The 27073-nt window shown below is 50.3% G+C and overlaps 2 protein-coding genes across 2 annotated transcripts in view; both read left to right on the forward strand.

Moving 5' to 3' along the window:
• Ints7 (integrator complex subunit 7) overlaps positions 1–27073 on the forward strand; it is a 502168-nt gene that overhangs the window by 247925 nt on the left and 227170 nt on the right. The window lies entirely within an intron of this gene.
• Positions 4643–19072, forward strand: Nek2 (NIMA related kinase 2). Its single transcript, XM_075989490.1, has 8 exons — positions 4643–4909; positions 5511–5728; positions 6003–6243; positions 9491–9573; positions 10175–10301; positions 11087–11306; positions 13796–13921; positions 17672–19072. Exons 1-8 carry the CDS (start codon positions 4814–4816, stop codon positions 17890–17892), a joined length of 1332 nt encoding a protein of 443 aa, XP_075845605.1. The 5' UTR covers positions 4643–4813; the 3' UTR covers positions 17893–19072.

Consider the following 27073-nt stretch of genomic DNA (forward strand, 5'->3'; position numbering starts at 1 on the left):
CCCTGAGATGGGTTTGACCTGTCTCCACCCTGCTCGTGCCGTGGGTACAAGTCCAACAGGCTGGGCCAGCTTTCCAGCTGCCCTGCATGGGCACATCATGACAGAAAGGACACACTGGGCACATCATGACAGAAAGGACACACGCTCTGGAGTGCAGCCACACTCTGGCGCGCTCTGGTCTGAGTCTGAAAACTTGGGAGTCATGGGTTTCTCAAGCAGGTAGGATCCTAAGATGTTGTAATTAACTGTATCCCTGGGGGTGAAGCCCGGAATATTCTGACCTATAAATCAGACGGAAATAAGTGTGCCTTTATTTTCTTGGCAGAGATTCGAGCTTTATGTTCTGGGCGAGCTGAGTGCGGTCCATCTCTTCCATTTCCTGGCAATCCGATCTTGCCTGTTGGGTATCCTTGTTGCAGATGCTCAACCTGTGACCACATCAGCGTTTCTTTCTAGTCCAGCCTGCGGAGGAAGTGGCCTTCCTGGATGGGAACTAGTTCTAACTCACTGCCAGCACTGGAGGCTCCCAGGAGAACTGCCACTTGAAGAGATGTCAGAGAGCTACCCGGTCTTCAGCTCAGAGTTTACATGGAGATGGTGGGTGGATTCTCTCTCTCTCTCTCTCTCTCTCTGAGTTTGTATTAGGGTGAGCGGCCGCCACAATGCCAGTGTGGAGGTTAGAGGATTCTGTGAAGTTCAGTTGTCTGCCTCCACTTTATTCGAGTTCCGGGGACCAAACTCAGGCCGCCAGGCTTGAGAGGTAAGGCTTCACCCATAGAGCCATCTGGCAAGCATCCCGCAAGCTTTGTTTCTGGGGAGTTTTATATTTACAGAGAAGTCGTGAAGAGAACATAGAGAGTTTCTGTTTCTCCAGGTGAATCCTGCCTGGCTTCCTGCTGGGCAGAGCTGGCCATGGTCCATCAATTTGGTTTTCAGTCTGGCTTTCCTTTTTCAGTGGTGAACAGTCAAGCCAAGAGTAGGGTATGAGGTTACAGCTTTTGTAAAATGTCAAAAAACTGTGGCTTGGTCCTCACCTGCATACCCACCTCCCATGCCCACTCACAGAGCCATCTGCAGCCTCTATGAGGAGTGCACCCACGGAGCAGGGCTTCCTCAGGGCCCATGGAGCCAAACCTCAGGAACATGTGGCATTTGTGACACGTGTGCTGTTTCTGTTTTACTTGAGAGGTAACATGGCCGGAAACATCAGGGTTAACCACTTCAAGCCTTGTTTTCTTTCCTAGCAAATGGGAACAAGCAATAGCTCAACCATGCCCCTGATAAGAGCTGGCACCATGTGGGTGCCCTTGCTGTCCAGCTCTGCAGGCCACACCCATGTCACAAGTGTCTGCGGACTCAGCCCTCTGGGCTCCTCAGCCCACCGGCTGCCCCGGGCCATGAGAAGAAACCCTTGGTGCCACAGCCTAGAGTGGCCTGATGGCCCCCTCCTCGAATTTCTGTATACATTAAAACACCTCACAAAATAAAGGTGTGAGGAATTTAGTTTTACATTTTTATTACTTCTTAAAATTTACTTTCATGTTCATTTGTGTGCTAGGTAAACCTCTACCTCTGAGAGGAATCCCTAACCCAACAGCTTCCCACAGTGCTGGGAGGAGGTAGGATTTGTCATGCTGAGGCGACACAGCCATTACTGTGGTCATGGTGGCTGAACACGCTTGCCCGGGGTCTCTCTCCATGCCCTCAGGACGGCTCCCCAAAGATATGCAGGCTCAGAGCTGGGGGTGTTTTGTGGTTGAATATTTCAGGAATCAGTATAAATCTTCACAGAAGTCCTGATCAGAAGCTTCCTGGGTCTTCGTTAGTGGTTTTATTTTATTTTGTTTTTTTTTTTTGCCTTGTCTATTCTAGGACTTGTACTGGCCACAGGTGGTTCGGGGTTCAGCTGGGAAACAACCACAAATATCAAGTTAGAGTAGATTTACATACACAGTGGTCTCCGAACCTCTTGGATGAGGCCCCTCAGAGCAGAGGTGACAATGTTGGAATTCCATCTTGTAGTTGTGTCCTCTGAATAAACATAACGGAGGGCATCCTGTTTCTCTGATCGAACGCTCGGACAAAAGCAGCTGAGGGAAAGATGGGTTTATTCAGCTCACAGTTCAAGTCCATCAGGATGGGAAAGCAGGAACTTGAGGCAGCTGGTCACATTGCATGTCAGTCAAGAAACAGAAAGAGATAAATGCATGTGTGTGTTTAGCCAGCTTTCTCTTTCTATGTAGTGTGGGACTGTGGTGGTTTGAATGATAACGGCTCACAGATTTGAATGCTTGGTCCCCACTTGGTAGGAACTGTTTGGGGAAGGATTAGGAGGTACGGCCTTGTTGGGGAAGGCATATCACTGAGGGTGGACTTTGGGGTCTCCCTCTCTTCCCACCCTCTCTCTGCTCAGTGGTTATCAACTCAACGTGTGAGCTCTTAGCTACTGCTCCAGGGTGAACCCTGCCTGCCTGACAACATGCTCCCTGCCGTGATGATAGGGGACTCTCCCACTGAAACTGTAAGCAAGCCCCCAATTTAAATGCTTTCTTTTGTAAGTCGTTTTGTGATGTAGGAGTGTCTTCTGTTTTGTGTTGATTTCATTGGTTAAATAAACTACCTTGGCTTTTTGATAGGGCAGAATTTAGATAGGCGGAGTAGACTGAACAGAATGCTGGGAGAAAGAAAGCAGAGTCAGGCAGACGCCATGCTTCTCCTACCCAAGACGGATGGTGGTTAGACTCATGCTGGTAAGCCACAGTCAAGTGGTGATACACATTAATAGAAATGGGTTAATCAAGATGTGAGAGTTAGCCAGTAGGAGGCTAGAGCTAATGGGCCAGGCAGTGTTTAAATGAATACAATTTGTGTGTTGTTATTTCAGGTGTAAAGCTAGCCGTGTGGGAGCCAGGTGGAACGAACAGCAGGCCTGCTTGCCTCATCACTACAGTTTTGGTCATGGTGTCTCTTTGCTGCCGTTGAAAAGTAATTTAGCGGGGGCTGGAGAGATGGCTCAGTGGTTAAGAGCACTGACTGCTCTTCCAAAGGTCCTGAGTTCAATTCCCAGCACCCACAGGGTGGCTCACAACCATCTGTAATGAGATTTGGTGCCCTCTTCTGGCCTGCAGGCATACACACAGACAGAATATTGTATACATAATAAATAAATATTAAAAAAAGTCTAAGAAAAAAAGTAATTTAGCAAGGACTCAAGTGTAAGGAAAGCTGCTGCTCACTTTTAGGGGTGCCTTTGCAATTCAATTAATTCAACACAATCAAGATAAACCCTCATAGGCACACTCAGAGGCTAACCTAATCTAAACCAGGGCAGGGGTGCCCAAAGGCTCGTCTCTTGTCAAGCGGCAAACAACAGTAACCACGAATAGTAGATGCCACGGTGGTGTTGAGGAGCCGAGAAAGTGAGCTGGGTTTGGAGCAAAGAGTAAGCGCAGGGCGTCCATAAAGGTCACGGGCTGGCCAGTGAGCTCAACATGAACATCAGAGAACACACAACACACACCACGCAAATGACCTCAGCCATTTGGAGCTCCTTACGTAACTTCTAAATGCATCCTACTCCTTGGCGGTGAGGCCGTGTCCTTGAACGTTAATTCAAACGGTCTCCTGGCTGACAGTTCCAATTAGCTTATACTAAATTCGGGGCACAAAATAAATTCTTTATTTTTAACACAAGGAGGCTTCTAATTCTTATTAATAGGCCATCAGGTTCCTTTCAATCGCACCATGACCAGATATTTTAAGAACAACGACCTAATTATGCACCAGATTGTTAGCTTTCTGGAAATGCACATTAACCTCCAGCTGCCCTGGGTGGAGGCCTTTAGCTGTCCTCTCTGTCAAAAGCGGGGCCCGGGCCGCTTAGCTGGCTGGGTGAGCAGAAGTCAGTAAACTGTAAACTGCATTCAGTACCCGACAGGCTGATTGGGAACACTTTTTTCAACCCCCCCTCTCCCCCGGCAGATGTCTTAGAAGTAAAATGTGACCATCGCTATGTGGTGAGCAGTGTGTGCTGCATGCGTCAATACTCCACCCCTAACTTTTGGTTATCTTTTTTTATTTTTGGTGTGTGGGGGGGTCGAGGCAGGGTTTCTCTATGTAATAGTCCTCGCTGTCCTGGAACTCGCTTTGTAGACCAGGCTGGCCTCGAACTCAGAGATCCACCTGCGTACGCCCTCACTCCCGGCAGGAACAGGGATTCTCGCTCTCTAGGTCTGTGTGCAGTTTGTGTGCAGTATTACCGAGTCCTCAACACACGTCGGTTCGGGTTCAGATCGGAAAGGGTGAGGGTCAAAGTGGAAAGGTAGAGGGGCGAGCCTGGGTCTGAGAGCTCTTCGGACCTCCGTTGCCTCGGCGACCTCCCTCGGCGGAGGGACGGCGTCACCGAGACCCAACGTGCTTTGCGGTCCGAGGTCCCCGGGGTTTCCCGCCGGGCGCCGGCTCCGTACAGCGACCGGACGCCCACACCAACGCCGACGCGGTTGCCTAGAGACACGTATTTTCCCAAGATGCTTAGCAGTGTTGTGTCTTCTGAGCCAATCAGAGCTAAGAGGCAGCTTCGCCATCGACCAATAGATGGCGAGGCCGAGGCCCGCGACGGTTGACCCGGCGGCCGGTAGCTCTCGGGCTCGGCAGGCGGCTGGCGAGTTGGTGGTCGTCGCTTTTCCCCGGGCAGCAGCGCTGCTCGGCGCCGTGGACCTGCAGCGGGCTGAGCCTGGGCTCCGGGCCGCGCGGCTAATTCTGTGCGGGTCGTGGGTCGGGGTGCTGCGAGGATCCCGCGGGGTGGACACCCGCCATGCCGTCCCGAGTGGAAGACTACGAGGTGCTGCACAGCATCGGCACCGGCTCCTACGGCCGCTGCCAGAAGATTCGGAGGAAGAGCGACGGCAAGGTGAGGCGTCTCCGGTCCACAGTGGATCTGCCCTCTTTGGGAGGAGCAAACCGCGCTTACAGCGGGGGAAGGGGCAGGGCAACTCACGGGAAGGACCTGACAAAAGCCACCTGGAGAGATGGCTCCTCTTCTAGAGGTCTGGTGGTTCACAACCATCTCATCTATAAAGAGATCTGGTGCCCTCTTCTGGCGTATAGGCACGCATGCAGAAAGAACACTGTATACATAATAAATACATCTATTAAAAAAAAGGAATGGGCTTGAGGGTGTGGGCCAACGCGGCTGAGTGGTGACAGGAGCTCGAGGCCACTGGTCACTCTGTATCCCCGCAGGGAGCGGAGAAAGCGTGTGCTCAGCCAGCTTGCTGCTTCTTGGTGCCACCCACATTTAGGGTGGGTCTTCCCCCAGACTAACCCTAGAGATTTGTCTCCTAGATGCTTTTAGACCCTGCCAAACCCACAGTAGTAATCAACATACTGACCTTGAGTTGTAAGATATGTTGAAATGTGAGATAGTGTTTTTTTTTTTTTTAAGTTTGGAAATCTCGTTATTTGTCTCCAAGGATAACACATGCTCATACCTTGGAAATGTTGTGTTTCAGATCCTGGTGTGGAAGGAACTCGACTATGGCTCCATGACAGAGGTGGAGAAGCAGATGCTTGTGTCTGAAGTGAACTTGCTTCGGGAGCTGAAACATCCAAACATCGTCCGTTACTATGATCGCATTATTGACAGAACTAACACAACCTTGTACATCGTGATGGAATACTGTGAAGGAGGGGACCTGGCCAGTGTCATCACTAAGGGGACCAAGGAAAGGTCAGCGGTTAACTTGATTGTAAGCTGAAAGGGTCTGGTGTGTAAGCACATGGTGTTGGGGCCAGGGCCAGGGCCCTTAACAATGTGGTAGGATGTTCCTGTACTTGTTTGGGTTCACAGTACACTGGACAATGCTTAGTGAGATGATAACCATGTTTCAGAGCTAATAATAATTTTCTTCCATATTTGTATACTTGGGAAGCTTAAATATTTTATCCTTCATTTGACACGATTTTATTGAGGATCATGAAACATGTGATTGCTTTTGCTCCAGGCAGTACTTAGAGGAAGAGTTTGTGCTTCGAGTAATGACTCAGTTGACCCTGGCCCTCAAAGAGTGTCACAGAAGGAGCGATGGTGGCCATACTGTGCTTCACCGGGATCTGAAGCCAGCCAACGTCTTCCTGGACAGCAAACACAACGTCAAGCTTGGGGACTTTGGACTAGCTAGAATTTTAAACCATGACACGAGTTTTGCAAAAACATTTGTTGGCACACCTTATTACATGTCTCCTGTGAGTATCTCAGAGTTTAGAGACTTTTTAATATCTTGGCGAAGCATTCAGATGCAAGGGAACTGAGGTTTGGGTTGCTAGTAAACCCAGCAGCCCAGAATTCACAGTACAGTTTAAGTTTTTCCTTTTCCCTCTCAGTACTAGGGCTTCAGGCATTTGAGGCAAGTACTATACCACTGAGCTACAACCCAAGTTCTGTTATGTATATGTTTTAACATTTTTAGTATTTATGTATACGTGTGTGTTGAGTGTGTGTGTGCGCGTTGTGTGTGCGTTGTGTATGTGTGGTGGGTGTATGCTGTGTGTGGGTAATGGTGAAGGCTGGAAGAGGGAATGGAGTCCCCCACCCCCACACACAAGCTGAGTTCCAGGCAGTTGTGAGCTATCAGACGTGGATGCTGGGAACTGAACTCGGTCCTCTGGAAGAGCATGTAGTGCTTAACCTCTGACCCCCTCTCTTACCCTCCTAGATTTGTTTGTTCAAAGGGACTGCCTGGTCATTCAGTTCCTCTGCATTCAACTAGAGCTTTTTAAAAAGAGTAAAGATTTATGTATAGTATGAGTGTTTTGCCTGTTCATGTGTAAGTGTGCCATGTGCGTGCCTGGTGCCCGAGGGCTCAGAAGATAGCAATGATCCTTTGGAACTGGAGTTTGGATGGATGGGAGCTGCTGTGTGGGGGCTGAAATCAAACCCAGGGCCTCTGCAAGAGCAACAAATGCTCTTAACCACTGAGTCATCTCTCTAGTACCCCTGGTTTTTTTTTTTAACAGTGCAGAGTCCTGGCCCCAAGGGCAGGAACTGGAGGCAGTGGGTCACACTGCACCAGCAGGAAGCAGAGGTGAAGGCATGGGCTCAGCTCCCATCACAGTGACTTGATGTTTGAGGCTTAGGCCTTCACACGTGGACATCGTTTTTGCAGTGTTAGTTTCTGTGCCTGTTCTGTTCTTGCTGCTCCTTGCCTGCATTTACAGAGAGCTTCTGTGCATGTCCTTGTGTGACTTCTTCCTTCCTTCCTTCCTTCCTTCCTTCCTTCCTTCCTTCCTCCCTCCCTCCCTCCCTCCCTCCCTCCCTCCCTCCCTCCCTCCCTTACTTTCTTTTTCTTTTTTGTTTTTTTTTTTTAAGACAGGGTTTCTCTGTGTAGCCCTGGCTGTCCTGGAACTCTCTGTGTGATAGATCAGGCTGGCCTTGAACTCAGAGATGAACCCTCCTCTGTCCCCTGAGTGCTGGGATTAAAGGCATGTGCCACCACTGCCCAGCTATTCTTCATTTCTTAGTATTGATTGGATTGTAGAACATAAGATGAAATTGTTGAGGCTAGGGTATGACCATTTTTAGCTGTCATTAAGGTTAGGGCACGCCTTTAACCCCAGCCTGGTCGACATAGGGAGTTGTAGGCCAGCTAAGACTACATAGTGAGACCCTGTCTCAAAAAAACAAAAGCAAAGCAAATAACAAATAAATGAACACCAACCAACCTTGAGTCCATAAGGGACATTGCTGTGTATAAAATCTTTGAGATTTCTTCAGTAATTCACAGAGAAGTCTAGGGTTTTCTGGATATATAATTACGCTAGTAGAGCTGGTGACAGCATAAAACTCTGAGTATGTGACTGTTTCTAGAACCGGCTGGTTCTCCCATGGTGTTATATTCCGCACGGAAAGCTTGATTACAAAGGGGAATCAAGAAGTTAATACCTGCACAATTCTTTTGTGCCTCTTTTTCCCATCGGCCCTTGTGACTAGATGAATTTCGTGTCCCTGAGGCTTAAGCTGGGAGAAGTGATGTCAGCCCAAGGAGAATGTTAGTTCCTGCTGTGGTTTATAGCAGTGGACTGAAGGGGGAAAAAAAAAACACGCGTGTGTGTGTGTGTGTGTGTGTATGTATGTGTGTGTGTTGCCTGTGGAGGTCAGAGGAGGGCATCAGATCCTGCAGCTGGAGTTAGTAAATCATCTCTATAGCCCCCTGTTTTGATTTATCTGTGAGACAGTCTCCTGCAGCCCAGGCTGGCCTTGAACTTGTTACTTAAGGATGACCGTGAACTGCTGAGCCCCTGGCCTCTAGCTCAGGTGCTGCTGGATCAAGGGTGTATTCCACCAGCCAGTTCCTCTGACTTTTAAAATGGAATATCTAGGCGGTTCCTACAACTACCTGGAGGCTGAGGCCTGTGTCCGAACTGAGGAGTCTGGAACCCCTATCTCTTAAACAAAACAGAATAAAATGCCATTTTCTTCCCTTGAGGACCGTGGGGAGAGCTCTCAGGTGCTTGCCTTTGAATTGTCAGTAAGCATTTTATTTGTGAAAGTGAGATTTTGTATGATAGAGTTGCCAACCTAAGATCGCTCCCCTTTTTCATACAAACCTGAGGCTACAGTGAGGCTACATCTTCTCTCTTGTAGTCTAAGCTACCTGAGTCCTTTGGATATGAAATATTGAAAATTTTTGCTACAGATAGAAAATTTAACATTTTTTCATCTGTCTTAAGTGAATATTACCAGAGTTTGAGTTTCCATTTCGTTTTCAGTTTATTGATTTATTGTGGGTTTTGTGTTGGTTGTTTTCTTTGTTTGCTGTGTTTTGACGTAACTCACACAACCTGGACCACCCTAGAACTTGTTTTATAGCTAAAGATAACTTTGAATTTTTTTAGAAGGTTTTATTTAAATTTTTTTATTATGTATTCAGAGAGTCTCTGTATGCGTTGTGTACACATTATGTACATAGAGTCTGCAGGCCAGAAGAGGGCGCCTGATCTCATTACAGATGGTTGTGAGCCACCATGTCATTGCTGGGAATTGAACTCAGGACCTCTGGAAGAGCAGCCAGTACTATTAATCGCTGAGCCATCTCTCCAGCCCTAGAAGGTTTTATTTTTATGTGTATAAGTACTTTGCGTGTATGTATGTACATCATATGTATATATGGGGAGACCAAAGGGGCTTTAGGTCCCCTGGAACTGGAGTTAAAGATTGCAGAGAGCTGTTGTGTGTGCTGGTAATGAAAGCTGGGTCCTCTTAAGAGCGGCCAGTCCCTAACTGCTGAGGAATCTCTCCAGATCTCTACCCCCGAGTGCTGAGATTGTGGTGAGCCACCATGCCTCATTGATTTTGTGCTCGGGATCCAGCCCAGGTGTTGTGCATGCTAGGCAAGTTAGCCCGGCTGCCTCCCCAGCTCTGAGGTTGAGAATTTTAAACTTTGAAACAAAGCAAGCTCTCAACTCATTGGTTCTTTCTTACCTTGACCTCTAGGAGCAAATGAGCCGCCTGTCCTATAATGAGAAGTCGGACATCTGGTCGCTGGGCTGCCTGCTGTATGAGCTGTGTGCATTGATGTGAGTAGGGGAGAGCGTCCGAGCCCAAGCCGACACTGGTGGTTTCTGGAAACTGACAAGTTAAAAACAACACTCCCCAACTTCTCCACTAACTGTGGAACCCGTGGGGCTGGGTCCTGCTTTGGTCGAGGATCTTTGTTTCCCAGTGAAACATACAGAGCTCAGGGCAGAGTTCATAGGTCAGGGGGACAAAGCAGGAGTGCAGCAGGGGTCCCAGGGAGGCCTGGGGTCTGGAGAACAGGAAGGACTCTGAGCCACTGTCCTCCTCCACTGCTAAGCTGTTCCACGAAGCCACGGTTCTCCAGGGGTGGAGGAGAGAATTCTGCTCCCCACTGACACTGGATCAGCAGGTGGAAACCAGGGTGCTGCAGACTGCAGAGCATAGGATCCCAAGTCACAGCTCTTCCACCCGAAGGGTAGGCAGGGGACGGCTAAGCACGGCCACAGAAGAGTCCCAGCTCCGGAGACAGAACGCAGGGCGGAGCCAACTCTCGTTTTCTTATTTGTATTCATTTAACATTTTTTTAAATTTTCTTTCCTTCCCTTGTCTCCTCTTCACTCCCTTCTCCTCTTATCCTTCTTATTTATTTTTAAATCCCAGGCCTCCATTCACAGCTTTCAATCAGAAAGAGTTAGCTGGGAAAATCAGAGAGGGGAGATTCAGGCGGATCCCCTACCGCTACTCTGATGGGCTGAATGACATCATCACTCAGATGCTAAATTTAAAGGTAACGGTTGCGAGGCTATGTGTGCATAGTCTGTTTCAGTCTCTTGGGTAAACTTTGGGTTTGCTATAGACTGGTCATCAGCCTCCCCGGCCCAGTGCTCAGTTAGTGGAGGTGAAAGCTCACAGGTGCGGAACACATCCTGATCAACCCTTGTGCCTCACTTCCTGTTTTCCTTGCCACCTTGTGCCACAGTAGCTGATGGTTAATGGCATGGAAAGATTGGAAAAGGGAGAACTCAGAGTGCAGTGGTGGACAAGGGCCTGTTTACTCTCCGTCTCAGGGACTAGAGGCCAGAAGAGGGGAGAAGGGGGCAGAGCAGAAGGAAAATACCCTGACAACAGGTTTTCTGACCCATGGGATGAGAGGCAGATGTTCTGTTGTGAGCTGAGGAAAAGTGGGAGGGGGATGCTGTGGGGTTGCAAACGATACAGTGCGTGCGAGAGAGAGAGAGAGAGAGAGAGAGAGAGAGAGAGAGAGAGAGAGAGAGAATTGAAGGCTGGTGAGAATGTCCTCTTTAACGGTATTTAGAGAAACAAAGGTCCTGCCTCCCCTGAGCAGACCCCAGTGGTACCCAGTATATGTGTAGTGTGTTCAGTCCTGCAGGGCCTGAGCCTCCTGGAGGGGTGGGGTGAGGTGAGTTAAACCTGTGTCACCTTGTGACCAGTGAACTTGTTTCTCCAGATGTTTCTAGATACAGGAACTGTCTTTTGTCTTGTTTATCCTCCTGACGTAACTGCTTTTCTTGATGACCGTTCCATAATCTGCCTGCCACACTGTTTCTCCAGGATTACCACCGACCTTCAGTGGAAGAAATCCTGGAGAGCCCTTTGATAGCAGACTTGGTTGCGGAGGAGCAGAGGAAGCATCTGGAGAGGAGAGGACAGCGCTTAGGCGAGCCTTTGAAGCTGCAGGCCTCCAGCCCTGTGCTGAGTGAGCTCAGGTTGAAGGAAAAGCAGCTGCAGGAGAGAGAGAGAGCACTCCGAGCCCGAGAGGACAGTCTGGAGCGTGAGTGGTGTCCCGGGCCAAGGGAGCTAGCTGCCCATGCCATGGGGGAGGTGCGGCTGGGGTCCCAACCTCTTCGATAGGACCTTTGTTTCTGTCTGGTGGTGGGGCAGGGTTTAGCGACTGAATATCGCCAAATCACATCCCAGCCTTTTCTTTTGAGTAGTGGTTCTCAACCAGTGGGTCACAACCCTCTTGGGGGTCAGTGTCCAACGACCTTTTCATAGGACCCAAGACCATTAGAAAACACTGGCTTTTGACACTCTTAGGGACTTCATCCTCCAGACCTGCCCATGTCCAGGCAGGTCTGCCCACATGCAGATACACCCACTACAAGTACCCGGCATGATGAAATCATTGTCATATAAATCTAGAACCGAGACAGGTGTATGGTATGTGACAGGGCTGGTGCCTGATGTGCATCTGCGGACCTGTCAGACAGAGAGAGGGAGAGAGAGAGAGAGAGAGAGAGAGAGAGAGAACGAGCAGCTGCATTAGAAACATCAGTATTTGAAATAACACGATGCTTTATAAGCTATAATTACTGAGTAGAAGTAAAATCATGTGCTCTAAAGTTATCAACAACCAGAACAGACCATGGGAACTCAGTGTGGATGCTGCGAAGTCTTATAGTCAGATGTGATGTGAATAGTGCCCCCTTGTGGTAGTAACTGGTATGTGAAAAATCAACACAGAAAGGTAAAACACAGGCAACTTGGATGAACTGTATTGACTGAACTATGCCGTACATCCTCTTTTGTATCAGTAAAGCTTTGGTTATATGTTATTCTTATTAGAAAACCATCCCATAGCAATGGGTCGTGTAGAGAGGAACATTAAGAAAACATAGTGAGGATTTTTTTACAGGATGGTTTTACCTCAATAATTACAGCAGGAACTGAGAGATGGCGGCATGTTTTCTGTTGTGACGTTCTGTCAGCAGAAGCTGAAGACACTGGAATGCCCTGCTGATAACTGATAACAGCATCCACGCTTTGCTGGCGAGGACACCAAAGCTGATGGACTCAAGAGAGCCAGATTTGACACTGGTGGCAAATACCACAAACAGGACAGCAGCCACTGAAGCGTCCTGTATGGAGGTGCTCAGAGTCGCCAGGCCAGAAACCTCAGACCGTTGCTGAGGACCTACCTGCTGTCGCCAGTGGCCAGAGACAGTGTTCTGAGTTCTGATTGGAGATGAATTGTTACACAGTGACTGCAGTTTCCTTTTCTAACGACACTGTCCATGGAGTAGGCGCCATGTCTGCTGGCGTTCTTGTCAGGTAATCCAGGGAATTAAATCTCCACTTCCAATATTTAGTATCCAGTTGGATGAATCTGCAGACGTTGCAAACTCTTCAGTACTGGTTTCTGTGAGATATGTTAATGGTGTTGACTTTAAAGATGAGTTTCTCTTTTGTAAACACCTGGAAACAATGATTGCACATGACGTATCCGACACGGTTCATTTCTGAAAGAGTAGAGGAGCTCTTGGGAAAGGTTGTGGTGTTGGCACAGATGGTGCTCCAGCTGTGGGCTCCAGCGTTTGGTACTGAGAGTCACCAAAGTCATCTGAACCGTGTGATTCATTGGCGAATATCAGCAATGAAGACAACGCCGCAAGAGTTTCGAGAAGCCGTGGAAAGCATGAATTCTGCCAGTCCCGTAAAGGCGAGCGCTGTAAACGGCTGACGGTTCTCTCGGCTTGCTGCGAGGTGTGCACAAACAAAGCTCCTCTGTTCACACTGAAGACAGGTGGTGTCGAGAGGAAAAGCTTTAAAATGTGCTTTTGAAATTCGTGATGAACTCAAATGTTTTTAATCAGAAAGCAAACTGTGGTTCAAAGCTCTCTTCGGTGATAAAAGTGAATTTCAGAAAAGAATTTATTTGGTTGACATCTTTGCCATCTTGAATGAGTTGAATTTATACGGCAAGGACCAAATGCACCATGCCTCAATTTGTCCGAAAAGATCATACCAGTCCAAATCACACTTGAGCTGTGGCAAAAACAGAAGCAAATTGGATGGAGATAGAACTCACGTTACCTACTTTATTTGCTTTCTTGAGGAACAAGACAGTGATATGGACAAAGGGGTTGCAATGAGAGTTTCTGTGTGGGGCCACTCAGACAAAAATTTCAGTTTCTTGTAATTAGAACTATTTCACAATACATAATTACATATTGTTTTGTGATTAATCACTATGCTTTAGTTATGTTCAGTTTGTAACAATGAAAGCCCATCCTGCATACCAGATATTTACATTATGGTTTATAACAGTAGCAAAATTACAGTTATGAAGTAGCAGCAAAAGTAATTTTATGGTTGGGGTCACCACAACATGAGGAACTAGGGAAAGTGTCGCAGCATTAGGAGACTGGGAACCATCCCTGGAGCCCAGCCAGGGGGGTGGGGAGCCTGCCAGACACAAGTAAGTGGTTTGATGGCCAGAGCCCCTTACTTGTTTCTTTTTTCTCCTTCCCTTTTTTAAAGAGAAGGAGCGTGAGCTTTGTATTCGAGAGAGACTGGCAGAGGACAAACTGGCCCGAGCCGAGAGTCTGGTGAAGAGCTACAGCTTGCTGAAGGAGCAGAGGTTCCTGACCCAGGCCAGTGCCTCAGGTATGTCCGTCAGCCCCCCCCCACACTGGCCCGTGTGGACACGCACACCTGGCATGGCCGGCAGAGGAGTTTGTGGTGCTTTAATCTTGCAGTCTGAGATCTCAGGTGAGAGTCTGCTGGTGTCCTGGGTGAGACCCCCAAGGCGGGAGCCGCAGTTTGGTCTTCACCTCACTCACTCTATCACACGACATGGTTCAGACTTCAGTGTTTAATTTTTGAAATTGAAACATTTTCAAAACTATATATTTCAATTTTTTTCTTTTTCTTTTTTTGTCTTTTGTTTTTTTTAAGACAGAGTTTCTCTGTGTAGCTTTGGGGCCTGTCCTGGAACTTACTCTGCACACCAGGCTGACCTTGAACTCACAGGGATCCTCTTGCCTCTGCCTTCTGAGTGCTGGGATTAAAGGGATGCGCCACCACTGCCTGCCTGGATATTATTTTTTTTTGTATATGTTATGAAAACTGTATTTCTCTTCATTTCTAAGCAAAAGCCCTCGTATTTTAAAACTGCCACACTCCGGTCATCTTAGCAGTCTCGGTGGGGAAAATCTGTAACCCTAGCATTGGAAGACAGGAGAACTGCTGGGGGTTTGAGACCATCCTGTTCTGCATAGCGAGAGGAAGGGGGGGGGGCAGAGAGGTAAGAGCAGACCTGCTGCGGCTGTGAGACACCGTTCGCTGTGAGACACCGTTCGGGGACGGCTGAGCTGGGGCTGTGAGACACCGTTCGGGGACGGCTGAGCTGGGGGCTGTGAGACACCGTCCGCTGTGAGACACCGTTCGGGGACGGCTGAGCTGGGGCTGTGAGACACCGTTCGGGGACGGCTGAGCTGGGGCTGTGAGACACCGTTCGGGGACGGCTGAGCTGGGGGCTGTGAGACACCGTCCGCTGTGAGACACCGTTCGGGGACAGCTGAGCGGGGGCTGTGAGACACTGTTCACTGTGAGACACCGTTCGGGGACAGCTGAGCGGGGGCTGCTGTGAGACACCGTTCGGGGACAGCTGAGCGGGGGCTGTGAGACACCGTTCAGGGACAGCTGAGCTGAGGCTGACTTCAGCTTCAGAGGCCGGCGCATGGCAGCAGCCGCAGCACCGGAGAAGGAGCTGAGAGCTCACATGTTTAGTCTCTGGGTCTGCATGGACTTTTGAAACCCTAAAGCCCACCTACAGTGACAGTTGGATTTCCTCTAGCAAGGCCACACCTCCCAGTCCTTCTCAAGTATCCCTGCTCCCTGACAGCGAAGCATTCAGATATCTGAGCCTGTGGAGTCAGTTCTTACTCAAACCTCTGCACCGTTTTCCCTGCGGACTTGAGTTTGGGTCCCACTCATAGCCAGCCCACCTGCCTGGAACCCCAGCTCCGGGGGACTGAGGTCCTTTTCTGGCTTCCGCAGGTCCCATACTCATGAGCCCATAACCTCTCTTTCCCCCAACACTCACACATACACATAATTTACAAAATAAACAGAAAATAGGGCTTGGGTTTCCAAGATGACCCAGTGAGTGAAGGTGCCTGTCCTAACCTGGTATCTGAGTTTCATCTCTAGGACCCTCCTAGAAGGGGGCGCTGACCCCCAAATCTTGGCCCCTGATTTGCACACTTTTAATCCCAGCACTCGGGACAGAGGTGAGCAGATAACTGAGTGTGAGGCTAGCCTGGTCTACATAGCAAGTTCTAGGCTAGCCTGGTCTACATAGCAAGTTCTAGGCTAGCCTGGTCTACATAGCAAGTTCTAGGCTAGCCTGGTCTACATAGCAAGTTCTAGGCTAGCCTGGTCTACATAGCAAGTTCTAGGCTAGCCATCGCTATAGAACAAGATCCTGTCTCAAAAGAAAAAAAAAAGCCAACCACAGAGTGCACTTTGGATCTTTGTTAAAACCTTTGAGTTTTTTGTTTCGTTTCTTGGAGACACAGGGTCTCGCTTTATAGAACCTGCCATGGAGGGTTTGCTGGCCTCTAGCTGTCTACCTGTCCATGTGCAACACCACTACCTGGTTAATCTCAGCAACTTTTAGAGAGCACACTGCCATCCATAAAGACAGGACAGATTTAAACCATGGTTAGGTTGATAAACTGAGGAGGAAAAAAAACATGCATTCCTTGTTCCCACTCGGATAATTACCGAAACCTCTGGGACTGCGCTTCAGGTAGGGTGTGTTGGAGCAAAGGTAATAGCTGGGTGAGGTGTTGGGCTCCACCTTAGGGCCGCACAGATTGGTGTGTAATGACACCAGTGTAGGTTGTGGTGTTTAGAGCGAGCTACAGAGCCCACTGCAGCTCACCTGAGTGTGTCAGAGTGGAGGGGAGCAGGTTCCAGCTCAGGCCTGGGACGATGGAGTCATGAGATGTCCTTTTGCACAGTGGGGCTGTAAAGCTACACTAAGCACGGCCAGTGGGCAGCCGCATCTCGAAAGCCCCCTCTGTCTACTCACTGAAGCACTCCTGTTATTGGATGTGATGCTCTTTGCCTAGACACTTCCTTGGGACCGTCCCGTTAGGAGAATGCCGTGTTTGTGGTGGCAGGAGGCAGCTGCACCTTCCACGGTGGTGGTAAGGTCCCTGGCAATAGCTTGTGCTTCGAAGTGCAGTGATGGAGGAACTGAGGGCCCTTCTGGGAGTCAGCCTCCTGCCTCTCCCTCGAGCAATCTCCCTTTGTCTTCCTTGGGGCTCAGCTCACACTTGGTCTCCAGGGCTCCCTCCTCTCCCCACGAGCACGCGCAGCTGGCTGTCTGCACTTCTGTGCCTTCTCCCCGTGCGCGCGTCACTTAGACTCCGTCTGCACTGTTTATGGCCTGTCAGCCCCTGTAGCACAGGGCCCCGGTGTAAACCCAGTAAGTCTGTAAGCATATTTCCTTTAGATACACCAGGGGAACCTCCCTCTGTGGTTAGGGGTGTCACTGGATGTCGGCGGGGTCATCAGTGCGTGCGAGAGGGACATTACTCATCCACTCCGGCTCGGCTGGCCTTCTCACTCTGCAGTTGCTTAGAAACACATTCTGGTGCCTGAGCTGTTTGGATGTTGGAGGTGTGTTCTGTGCCGTGGTGTGTCCTCAGGAACAGAGTAAACACTGATTTCCCTCACCCCAGTGCGTTGAAACCTAAGAGAAAAGTTGATTCGTCAGAGATCGAAGCATTTGTCCTTTATTATTTGGTGTGTTTCGGGGCATGGTGTCAGCTCACACCTGTGTAACCTATAGACTCAGCAATGAGGGGAGCAGAGGCAGGAGCATCACAGCTCAGACAGACAAAAGGCTGGGGCTGAAGAGATGATTCAGTTAAGAGCATGTACTGCTCCATAGAGGACCTAAGCTCTGTTCCCAGCATCCGCGTCAGCTGACTCCACCTGTGACTCCAGCTCCAGGGGACCCAGTACCGTGCCCTCCTCTGGACTTCAGAGCACTTGCATTCACATGCTTATACCCACACACAATTTAGAAATCATAAAGCCAACTGTTTTGCCGGGCGGTGGTGGTGCACACCTTTAATCCCAGCACTCGGGAGGCAGAGGCAGGTGGATCTCTGTGAGTTCGAGGCCAGCCTGGTCTACAAGAGCTAGTTCCATGACAGGAACCAAAAGCTGCGGAGAAACCCTGTCTCGAAAAATCCAAAAAAAAAAAAAAAAAAAAAGCTAACTGTTTTAAAATGTTCCTAACTACTTGTCCCAGACAGCTTCACATGGGTGTCAGCAATGTCTGACCTGTATGGTGGTTCTCCGCTAACACAGACCCCTTTCTTTTTCTTTCTGAAGAACTTGACCTTCCATCGTCAGCAGTGAGGAAGAAGGTTCATTTCCGTGGGGAGAGCAAAGAGAATGCCGCAAGGACCGAGGATGCCGAGAGCCAGCTTGCCAAGTCCAAGTGCAAGGACCTGAAGAAGAGGCTTCATGCTGCCCAGCTGCGGGCCCAAGCCCTGTCGGATATAGAAAAAAACTACCAGCTAAAGAGCAGGCAGATCCTGGGCATGCGCTAGGCTAGCAGGGCGGAGCTGGGGCAGTATTGACGCTGTCAGCCCACTGGAAATTGGTCCTCGCTGCTGTAGTTTGTGTGTCTGGTTCTGAGCTTGGCCTTCGTGCACAGTGATCGTGACGCTGGGGTTGTCTGTGCTCTATCTCAGCAGCAGGGCCACAAGATGGACGTGTCTCCCTTTTCCTCCTAATGTCCCTGTGTAGAAAACACGGTGCCGTTGCTGGTTGGCCGGGCCTTTATCCTGTATGCCATTACTACTGGGAATATGAGATGGGACACTGCAGATTTTAGAAGATAATGTTAGGGAAGGAATACAAACCTGCAGGCCTTACTGAGCAGTTTACATGGCTGAGTGGTGTGCCTGTATCTGTCATGCTTAGGTTTACACTGAAAATCTGTGCAGCAGGAGCGGTGTGCCCAGCACCTGCTGTCCGCAACCATGATGAGGAACGTGGTCTGGCCTCTTACTGTCATCAACTGCTTAGTGGTGGTCGGGTGTTGGTGATTCCTGCCTTCACTGCAGTTTCTGAGTGAGGCGTCAGCTGCGCTGTGACTCTTCCCTCTTAGGGTCACGCTCTAGAGGTCGGGGAGGCAGGGGAGGCCTTTTTAGTGTGTGATGTTATAGGGAGAGACCCGAGACCCAGCCATCGACCCGACAGCCCAGCATTTTAATGCGGTTCATCTCATGATTAAATACCCAGACTTCTTGCATTTTAAAATTCTGTGTCCTTTATTTCCTGGACCTATAAAACTTGCCTGGGTGTGTAACTTGCAGGGTTGACTTTTCTAATCCTGTGTAAGTTCTCTCCTGTTTGGCACTTGGAGCTGCAGAAGCAGTGCCAGGGATCTCTTGCAGCTGCGGATGCAAAGCCTTTGGCTTTCGGAAGCGAGGTCCTTGGTGGCGGCCTGTCATGTTAAAATATGGGGAGCATCTTGTCTGTCTGCTCTGTCTGCCAGATGGGACTAGAAACTCAGTGGTGGTTTTTCCTACTTTTTCTTTTTTCTCCTTTGGGCTATAATGGCATTGGTGTAGCAAGTGCAGAATAAAGTCCTGTATATATAAACATTCTAAGTGTGAGGTTTTAGATGTTCTGAACTGTAGAAAAATTGGATACAATTGTTTATGAATAACCAGTCATCTTATTTATAACATTTCCAGTACAATAAAATCTATTTTGTGGAAATTCGGCATTGTGATGTTTGTGTTCTGCGTGTGTACACATGCTGTGTGCAGGTGCCTGTGCAGCCTGGAGGGCAACCTCGGGCGGCATTGTTCAGGAACTGTCCCTCCCTGGTGTGGGCCTCACCAGGTTTTTCAGACTTGCTATCTTCCACGTCCCCGGGGCTCACTCTTGTCTCCACCTCCCTAGAGTAGAGATTTCAAGCACATTTTACCGCATCTAACGTTTTCTGTGGTGCAGGCCTAAACTTAGTTCCTCCACAACAAGCACCTTTCTGATCAAGCCGTCATCTCCGTAGCCCAGATGCTTGTGTTTATTTTTATTCTGCTGTTTATCTCCCGTTTTCCTACGGTGTAAATCAGTCTCCTAAAGTCATGTCTTTTGTGTTTCTTGGTCTCTGAATCGAAGAAAAGTGGGTGTTGCCCAGGGAGTTGTGTTCTGTTGGTAAGCTGTGGTAGAATGCACCCTCTCATTGGTCACGCAGGCCAGCAGTGCGGACCCGAGCAATTCTGCTCTCTGGGAAACACCGGGTCATGTTTGGACACTTTTCTGAAAGTCGTACTGAGGAGAAGGTGCTAGGGTCCGGTGATGCTGCTGACTCAGTAGGAAGCTGGGATGGGCTGGAATGCACCGCCACCCTCACAGAGGACTTAATTTGGGTTTTGATGGGTTTGTTTAGTGACATTGTGTGTTCGCATGCATGCGTGTGTGTAGACACGTGCCTGTGTGGAGGCACGAAGTTGATGTTGGGTGTCTTTCTCGATATTCACTTCATTGAAGGGAGAGTCCTCCCTGAGCCAGAGCTCACTAGTCCAGCTCGTCCGTGAGTCAGCCTGCCACAGTGACCCCATCCCCCTCCCTGCTGCGATAATGAGCAGCTTCCCCACGGGTTCTGAGGGTCTGAACTCTGGCCCTCAGGCTTATGCAGGAAGCATCTTATGCACAAGCCCTCTCCTGGTCCAGCTTTTCCTTGAGCATGAAGCGGTTAGCTTTCCTCTGCCCGTCATATTTTTATGTTAATATTTTCCTGGTGTTGCTGACTGTGTGAGTCTAGTATAGACCAGGCTGCTGGAAGGCTCAGAAGAGCTTCAGATGTAGAGGTAGCACACAGGCAGCGAGTGCAGCTCTCACACAAATGGCACCGTTGGCCAGACACAGATTAATCCGATGCGCCCTCCAGAGTTGTGTTGAGTCTCGTTCCCTGCCAGCACTGTCGGAGGGCAGGTTCATTTTTCTCTGGTTTCCCCGATTAATGTGTTACTTGCCATTGAGTGTTCTAAGAAACACTGGGAAATTATTAACACGAGTTTTATGGTCTTCACTCTGCAATGCCAGTTTTAGGTGGAAATGCCAGAGTTGCTAGCCTGTGCACATGGACTGCACAGCTCACACCTGTGGCTCACACCTGGAGAGCCCCAACCCAAGCAGAAGGGACTGCGCTCAGCCTTCAGCAGGTGCCCAGCACCTGTGCCCCGGTCTTGCTCCCCTCTCCAGCCCTGTGTAACACAATGCCAGGTCTCAAGCCTAGCGAGGCACCTTGCTTTCCTTAGGCCCACTGCCCCCGCCAAGGCATATTCACCTCTCCTAGATGTGCCTCTCCTATGCGGGATGCCCCTTGCCAAGGCTCCCACCCTCCAGCAGGTCTCACCAGGCATGGGGCAGGGGGCAGAGCAAGTGGGCCATGGACTGGGACTCTGGCTGTTCTGAGATGTCCAGTACTGGCCCCTTCACACCTGTGCCCAGGCCCCTGCTGAGAGGGATGGGCGGAGGGGGTTCTGGGCCCAGGCCCCTGCTGAGAGGGGGTGGGCAGAGGGGGCTCTGGAAGCTCTGAGCAGCCTGGGAAGTTGCAGCGCACGACGCCTGTCTGCACTCTATGCTCTACCATACAGTTTGCAAGCTTCGGGAAAGGGGCTGGAGATCGAAACGCACAAAGACACACAGACAGACAGAGACACGGACCTCTAGTCACTGGTAAAAAGCCCTTTATTCAACAGCACCATGGAGGCTCATATACCCAACAGTCAGGTGGGGCAGCAGGTGAAAACCTCATCCTCTGATCCTCAAGGCTAAGGCAACACGTGCTGGTGAAGCAGAGCTGGTAAACAACTTTGACACAGCTTTCAGTAACTCAAATCAGAAGGAAAGTAAAGATCTCTAGCAGGGAAGAGCAGCTGGAGGCCAGGACTGCAAATGGTCCCAACAGGAAGTGGCAGGAAGGAGGGCTGTGTGAGAGGCTGCAGGCTCTCCCCATCCCTACATGTTCCCATGTTTGGTTTTCTGACAGAACACCAATTCAAAGAACTATTAAGTAACCATAGGCTGAAGACCTTCCACACTGCTCGGTCACCCATAAAATCAGCCTTTGGGGTGCTCAAAAGATGGCCCAGAGGTTAATAGCACTGACTGCTCTTATAAAAGACCCAGGTTCAATTCCAAGCACCAACATGGCCACACACAATTGTATGTAACTCCAGTTCAAGGGGATCCAACACCACCTCCACACAGACATATATCTAGGCAAAACACCAAGGCACCTAAAAATAAATAATAAAATAAGACAGACCTTTCCTACTTTTGAAGTCTGGAGTCAGCTAGATGTGGTTGCCTCAGACTCCACCCTTCCTCTCATTAATTCAGTCAAAGGACCCACCACCAGCTGGTGCCTTTTGAAGAGCTAACATTAACCCTTTAACCGTTGGAGAGCCCTTGATCTTGCACAGCCAACATTTGCGTCCTGCTCCTGAAGAGCCGACAACAAGCCGGCTTCCCGTTCATCGGGAAAGCAGACATTTGAACCGTGTGTCGGACCAGAGAGGAAGCTCTTTGTTGGGGCTGCTTCAAGCGGCCTTGCTCCAGCACCTCTGTGAACGTTAGGGTTTAAACAGGTTTACCCAAGTGCTGCCTCGGCCTCACGGCAATGGCAAAGAGCGGCCGCACGGGGGCGCCGGAGCGCCGCGAGCCGGGCAAGGGGAAGCGTCAAAGGCGTCAAGAGGGCAGCATTTTATTACAGAGCAAACCAGGCACAGCTGGCTTGTACCCTGCTTGCTCGCCTCCCAGGACAGCCCAGGTGCCCTTCTGTTCTCCACACTGGGTGCTGAAGCTAAAGCAGCTTTTGCTTCAAAAGCGGGGGACGAGAGATGTTTATTCTGGAGCCCCAAACACCATGTTCCATGGAGTTTTTATAGTAACAGAACAAAGAAAGTCATAAACACACACTTCTTCCCACTAGGTGGGAACACCTGCTGGGCGGGTGTGGCAGGGGAGCCTCAGATGCCGTCTGCTGAGGGTCTCAGCATTCAGGGTGGAAGGAGCTAGAGATTTGTTCACAACAATAGGCCCCGCACGCACACAGAAATGGGCAACACGTGGCCTTGTACGGGGCTAAAGTGGCCCAAGGTCTAGCTCTGGACCTGCAACATTCCACACCCCCTGAAAGTGGGACTTCTTCCCAGGTAGGATGAGGTGTGGCCCAAGCCTCTAGTTACAGCACTAGGGAGGCTGAGGCAGGGCAATGGGGGTTTGAGGCTATCTGCAGCTACACAGTTTGAAGCCAGCCTTGGGTTATCTCAAAAACCCTTTCAAAATAAGCAAAACAGCAAACCCCCAACTCAAGCCAACCGTGGTTAAGGAAGGTGGGTCAGAGTGGCGTGATGGGACCTGGTAGACCTGCTGCTAAGCGAGTTGGTTGGGCAGGTTGGCATGGGGTAGAGGCTCGGTGCTGGCTTTAAAGCAAGACCCTGGGACACGGTGGGTCTAGAATGGTCTTTCTCCCCTCCCACTCCCCGCCATGTGGAGTCCCGCTCCCTCAAAAGCCCAGGTCAGATGCCCGGTATCCTCACGGGGCAACATCACCTGGGCCTCTTCCCAGTTCTCACGGGACCAGAAGCGAGGCTCCCAACAGGAATGGGAGCCAACACAGCAGCAGCTTTAAGAAGAATGACGAAAATGTATGATGTACCAGGGATGCTCAGGACCCGCACTGATGGGTGGGTTTCCCAGAAAGATGCTGAAACCAGCCCTCATCCCGGGAGGACTGTCCAGCTGATGGTGTGCTGATGAGACCTCCCCCGCCCACACCTTCTCCTCTTCCCCTTTCCTGTATGGCCAGGGTTCCCACCACCCCACAGAGCAGGCGGGCAGAGCCACAGGCATCTGTGGGAAACCTCGGGCCAGGCACAAATCTGACCCTCTGCTGCCTCCCAGCAGTGATCAGAAGGTGGAGTCAATCAGCAGCTACCCTGGGCTGGATCCTTTGTTAACCTCCCAGCCTCAGTTCCTCCCTGGACAACAGAACACTCGTACTGGAAAGGCCAAGTGTGGTTAAGGACCTGGACCAGTTCCTGACAAAAATGTATGTTACTTGGCTTTGGGAAGGATTCACAGGGCTTGGGTTACATAAAATGCAAATATTTAAATTAAGGTGGGAAAAGAGGCCTAGGTGAAACCAGGAATGAGTCCAACCTGATAATTGCAGTAATTACACTGGGAGCCAACCCCTTGAGGGAGCAGACCACTGGCTGAGGAGGTGGGAGACAGGGTTGAGGTGTGGCAGAAGCCGTTGCTGTATCTCGGGCGTCAGTGGGCATCTTGTTAAAATGCGAACTTAGTTCACCATATCCAGGTAGGACAGATAACCTGTTGTAACCAGCTCACTGGCTGGGATATTCTGACTGAAGGCAGAGCTCAGAGTCCCCCGGGCTCCGAGAGCCCTGTAAGGCAGATGGGTTCAGCTAGGGAGGAAGTGGCGCCCCTGTGATTGCTGCTGTCCCTGCCTGAGGCTGACACCCCAGAACTGGGACAGGCCGGTAAACCCAGCAGAAAGGCAGAGTTGGAAGGCCTTTCCTGCCAGGCAGTGAAGTGCTAAGGTGGAGAGAGCTTGATTTGACATCCTCAAAACCTTTGGCATCACGTGGTAGAGAAGAAACTAGAGGCGGCCCACCCCGCTCTCTGCATCTGCCTTGTAGGGCTTTCTCAGGCAAATCTGCCAGAGAAGGAGAGGGCCAGACTCGTCCAGGGGCCCAATGAACCCAACCATGTTTCCAGGATCAGAGGAAGTGGCTAATGGATCATCTACACTCAACCTGGACATTCCCAGATGCTCCCAGAGTGTCCAGGGGTAGTCTGGTCTAGCCCAGCTCATGGGCAGACCAGGCCCAGGGCGTGGAGCTGTACCAGAGCCAGTTAGGGGCAATGGTCCTCTATGGTCACTCTCCTAAAGAGACCTACTAGGGGACCTGGAAGGGGAAAAATGGCTCATTAAAGTTGAACCTTGGAGTTCACTCAATGTTATCGTAAACCGGTTAATTGACCAGCATCAACTGTTTCCCTCACAAGCCAGCAGAGACACAAGCCGCCATTGCTCCCTGGCCGGGATGTGCATATTTCAGCAGGGCCGACCTGTCTACATAGGCTCTCCACTGCGTAGGGCTAAGTCCTACACTGCTGCCTGATGAATCCACAAAGACGCAAGAACGAACAGGAGGCTGGACCCAACTTGGGGAGTACTGGGGGTTCCCTTGGAAACGTCCTGGAAAGGGGCAAACAGCAGAATCTAGGAGGGGCAGAAACATTCCAACAGGCAGAGGGACTACGAGGTAGGTTAGGGTACTAGGTGGGTTAGGGGGACTGGAGATGTGGCTCTTGACTAGCATAGCATATTGGAGTCCCTGGGTTTGGTCCTTAACGAGAGAAAGAGAGAGAGACAGAGACAGAGACAGAGAGAGTTAGTTAGTAGTTCAGGGACATGTCCCCAGTGATCTAACTTCCACTTCTTTTATCTTGTTTGTTTGTTTGTTTGTTTATTTATTTATTTTGGAGACAGGATTTCTCTGTGTATCCCTGGCTGTCCTGGAACTCTGGTAGACCAGGCTGGTCTAGAACTCACAGATCTGCCTGCCTCTGCTTCCCAGTGCTGGGATTAAAGGTGTGCGCCACAGTCACCTGGTTAACTTGCACTTCTTGAAGATCCACCACCCTTCAATTATACCATGAGCTGGGACCAAGCCTTTGGCACAGGAGCCTTCAGGGAACAGTTCTGAAACACACTCCAGCAAAGGCTTTGAGAGTGTTCAAAGTGCTTGTGCTCATCTCTCAGTGGCCTCTTCCGGTCCTCACTTCTGGGGAAACTTCAGGGTGAGGGCCACAAAGTATCCCGGGAGAGACAGTCGCCCTGAGTGCTGGGAATACCATCCTCTTCTTCCTTTTCCCCTCTTCTCCCAGCCCTGGTCCAACACAAACGTGTGAACAACACACACACACACACACACACGCACACACACGCATGCACACACGCACACACACACACACACACACACGCATGCACGATGACATGTCTGCCCTTGAAACACACTGCGCGGGAGGACAGGAGGTAACAGGTGCTGGCAGCGGCACAGCTTGGAAGACTCTGGAGTTACTTGTAAAGGGTGCAGCTCAGCTGCAGCAACCTTCAGGGATCCTGTCGCCGATCTACCCGTGAGGGAAGGCCATGGACGGCACAGAGAGCCAGGGATCCCCAGCTCCTGGCTGTTCTCCTCCAACACTTAGGGCAGAATCAATTATTAAGTTTTATGACTCCACAGATGCTGGTGTCTGTCGACCACAAGCCCCCACACTTCTTTTCCAACCTCCAACCACTTAATCGCGGTTTTGGCTGGGTCAGAGTATGAGCCCTGTAACCTCAGAAGTGGAGTAGGGTGAGGGCCTTTATCTGCTGTTCCTGGGGGCAAAGGCCAAGTTCACTGGGTGCAGCTGGCGGCACAGGAGCTGATAACGCTCTCGAAGAAATCCAGATGTCTTGGGCGTCTCTCAGAGCTGGGCTTTATTGTGCTTCTCTCCAGTGTGAGTCTTCCCTCCCTTCATGTGGCTCTGCTGTAGTGCGCGGAGCCTGCTCCCAAACGTGGTCTCGGCAGTCCTAATATGCTGGATCTGGATGGATACTATTCTCACACAGGAAAGGAAGATTTTGAGAGGAAAAGGGCGGAGCCGAGAACTCCGGTCCCATCCCTAGGCACCACAGCAGACTTCCCTGCCTGACCCAGTGTTGAAGCAGGAGGTTCACATGTTGATGTTTTGGAGGCTGTCTTGACCTCTCTGGAAGGGTCAGCGAACGGACATTTTTCTCACCTTCCACATTTATCACTCTCTTCTGACCTGGGTTGGGGAAACAATTGCTTTCAAATCAGCCAAAGGCCAGCCATGCCTACTGATGGTGCCATCTGCTGCCTTCTCAGAGTAACGGGCAGGGTCGTGGCCAAGGACCTGGCCAGCCTGGGGATGTTGTTGCTGCCCTTGAACAGAAAAGACTTCGGGCAGCAAGCATCAAGTCAAGAGACCTGAAGCTGAACCCACACTGTTTCTGGGAAGCACAGGGGCCTCCATTGCTGGGACACGACATTGCTACCCCTTTGTACGGCTCTAAACTTGAATGGGCTCTCCCAGGGCCCCACCAGGCTGAGCGTGAGAAGCAGTAAGACCCACTGCCATAGCATCCTGCACTGTGCTAACCAATCTGAAAGTGTGTGGCGAAAAGACACCACTTACAGTGGCAGCGTTGAGACGTGAAGGTGTAGGGAGGGTGAAGTACAAAATCCACATTCAACCAACTGTAGAACACAGCGTGGTATTCCCCTTATTACCAGAGGATCCCCTTTGTCCGAGTGTGCGCATCTCTGGGCAACTAGGGCTGGGGAATACAGCTCAGTGCTAGAGTGCTTGCTCTCCCAGCATGCAAAGCGTTCAGTCCCCAAAATTGAAACAAATAATAACTCCCAACAGCCTTACAAAACTGGAGTTAGTACGTATAACCCCAGCAGCACAGACATTAAGGGCCTCATTAAGTAAATGGGACCTACTGAGACTGAGAAGCTTCTGTAAAGCAAAGGACACTGTCGCTAAGACACAAAGGCAACCCACTGACTGGGAGGAGATCTTCACCAACCCCGCAACAGACAAAACTGGAGTTAGTTCCATTTAGGACAGATAATAACTAAATTTATGGCTGTGAGA

This window comes from Microtus pennsylvanicus, chromosome 10 (assembly GCF_037038515.1).
Source record: "Microtus pennsylvanicus isolate mMicPen1 chromosome 10, mMicPen1.hap1, whole genome shotgun sequence".
Lineage (NCBI taxonomy): Eukaryota > Metazoa > Chordata > Mammalia > Rodentia > Cricetidae > Microtus > Microtus pennsylvanicus.

Excerpts from the sequence above, each read along its gene's own strand:
- Nek2 (XM_075989490.1), top strand. The coding sequence starts at position 4,814 with ATGCCGTCCCGAGTGGAAGACTACGAGGTGCTGCACAGCATCGGCACC. Across the intron at positions 6,244-9,490 it reads CACCTTATTACATGTCTCCT|GAGCAAATGAGCCGCCTGTC; the intron begins GTGAGTATCTCA and ends CTTGACCTCTAG. Across the intron at positions 9,574-10,174 it reads TATGAGCTGTGTGCATTGAT|GCCTCCATTCACAGCTTTCA; the intron begins GTGAGTAGGGGA and ends TTTAAATCCCAG.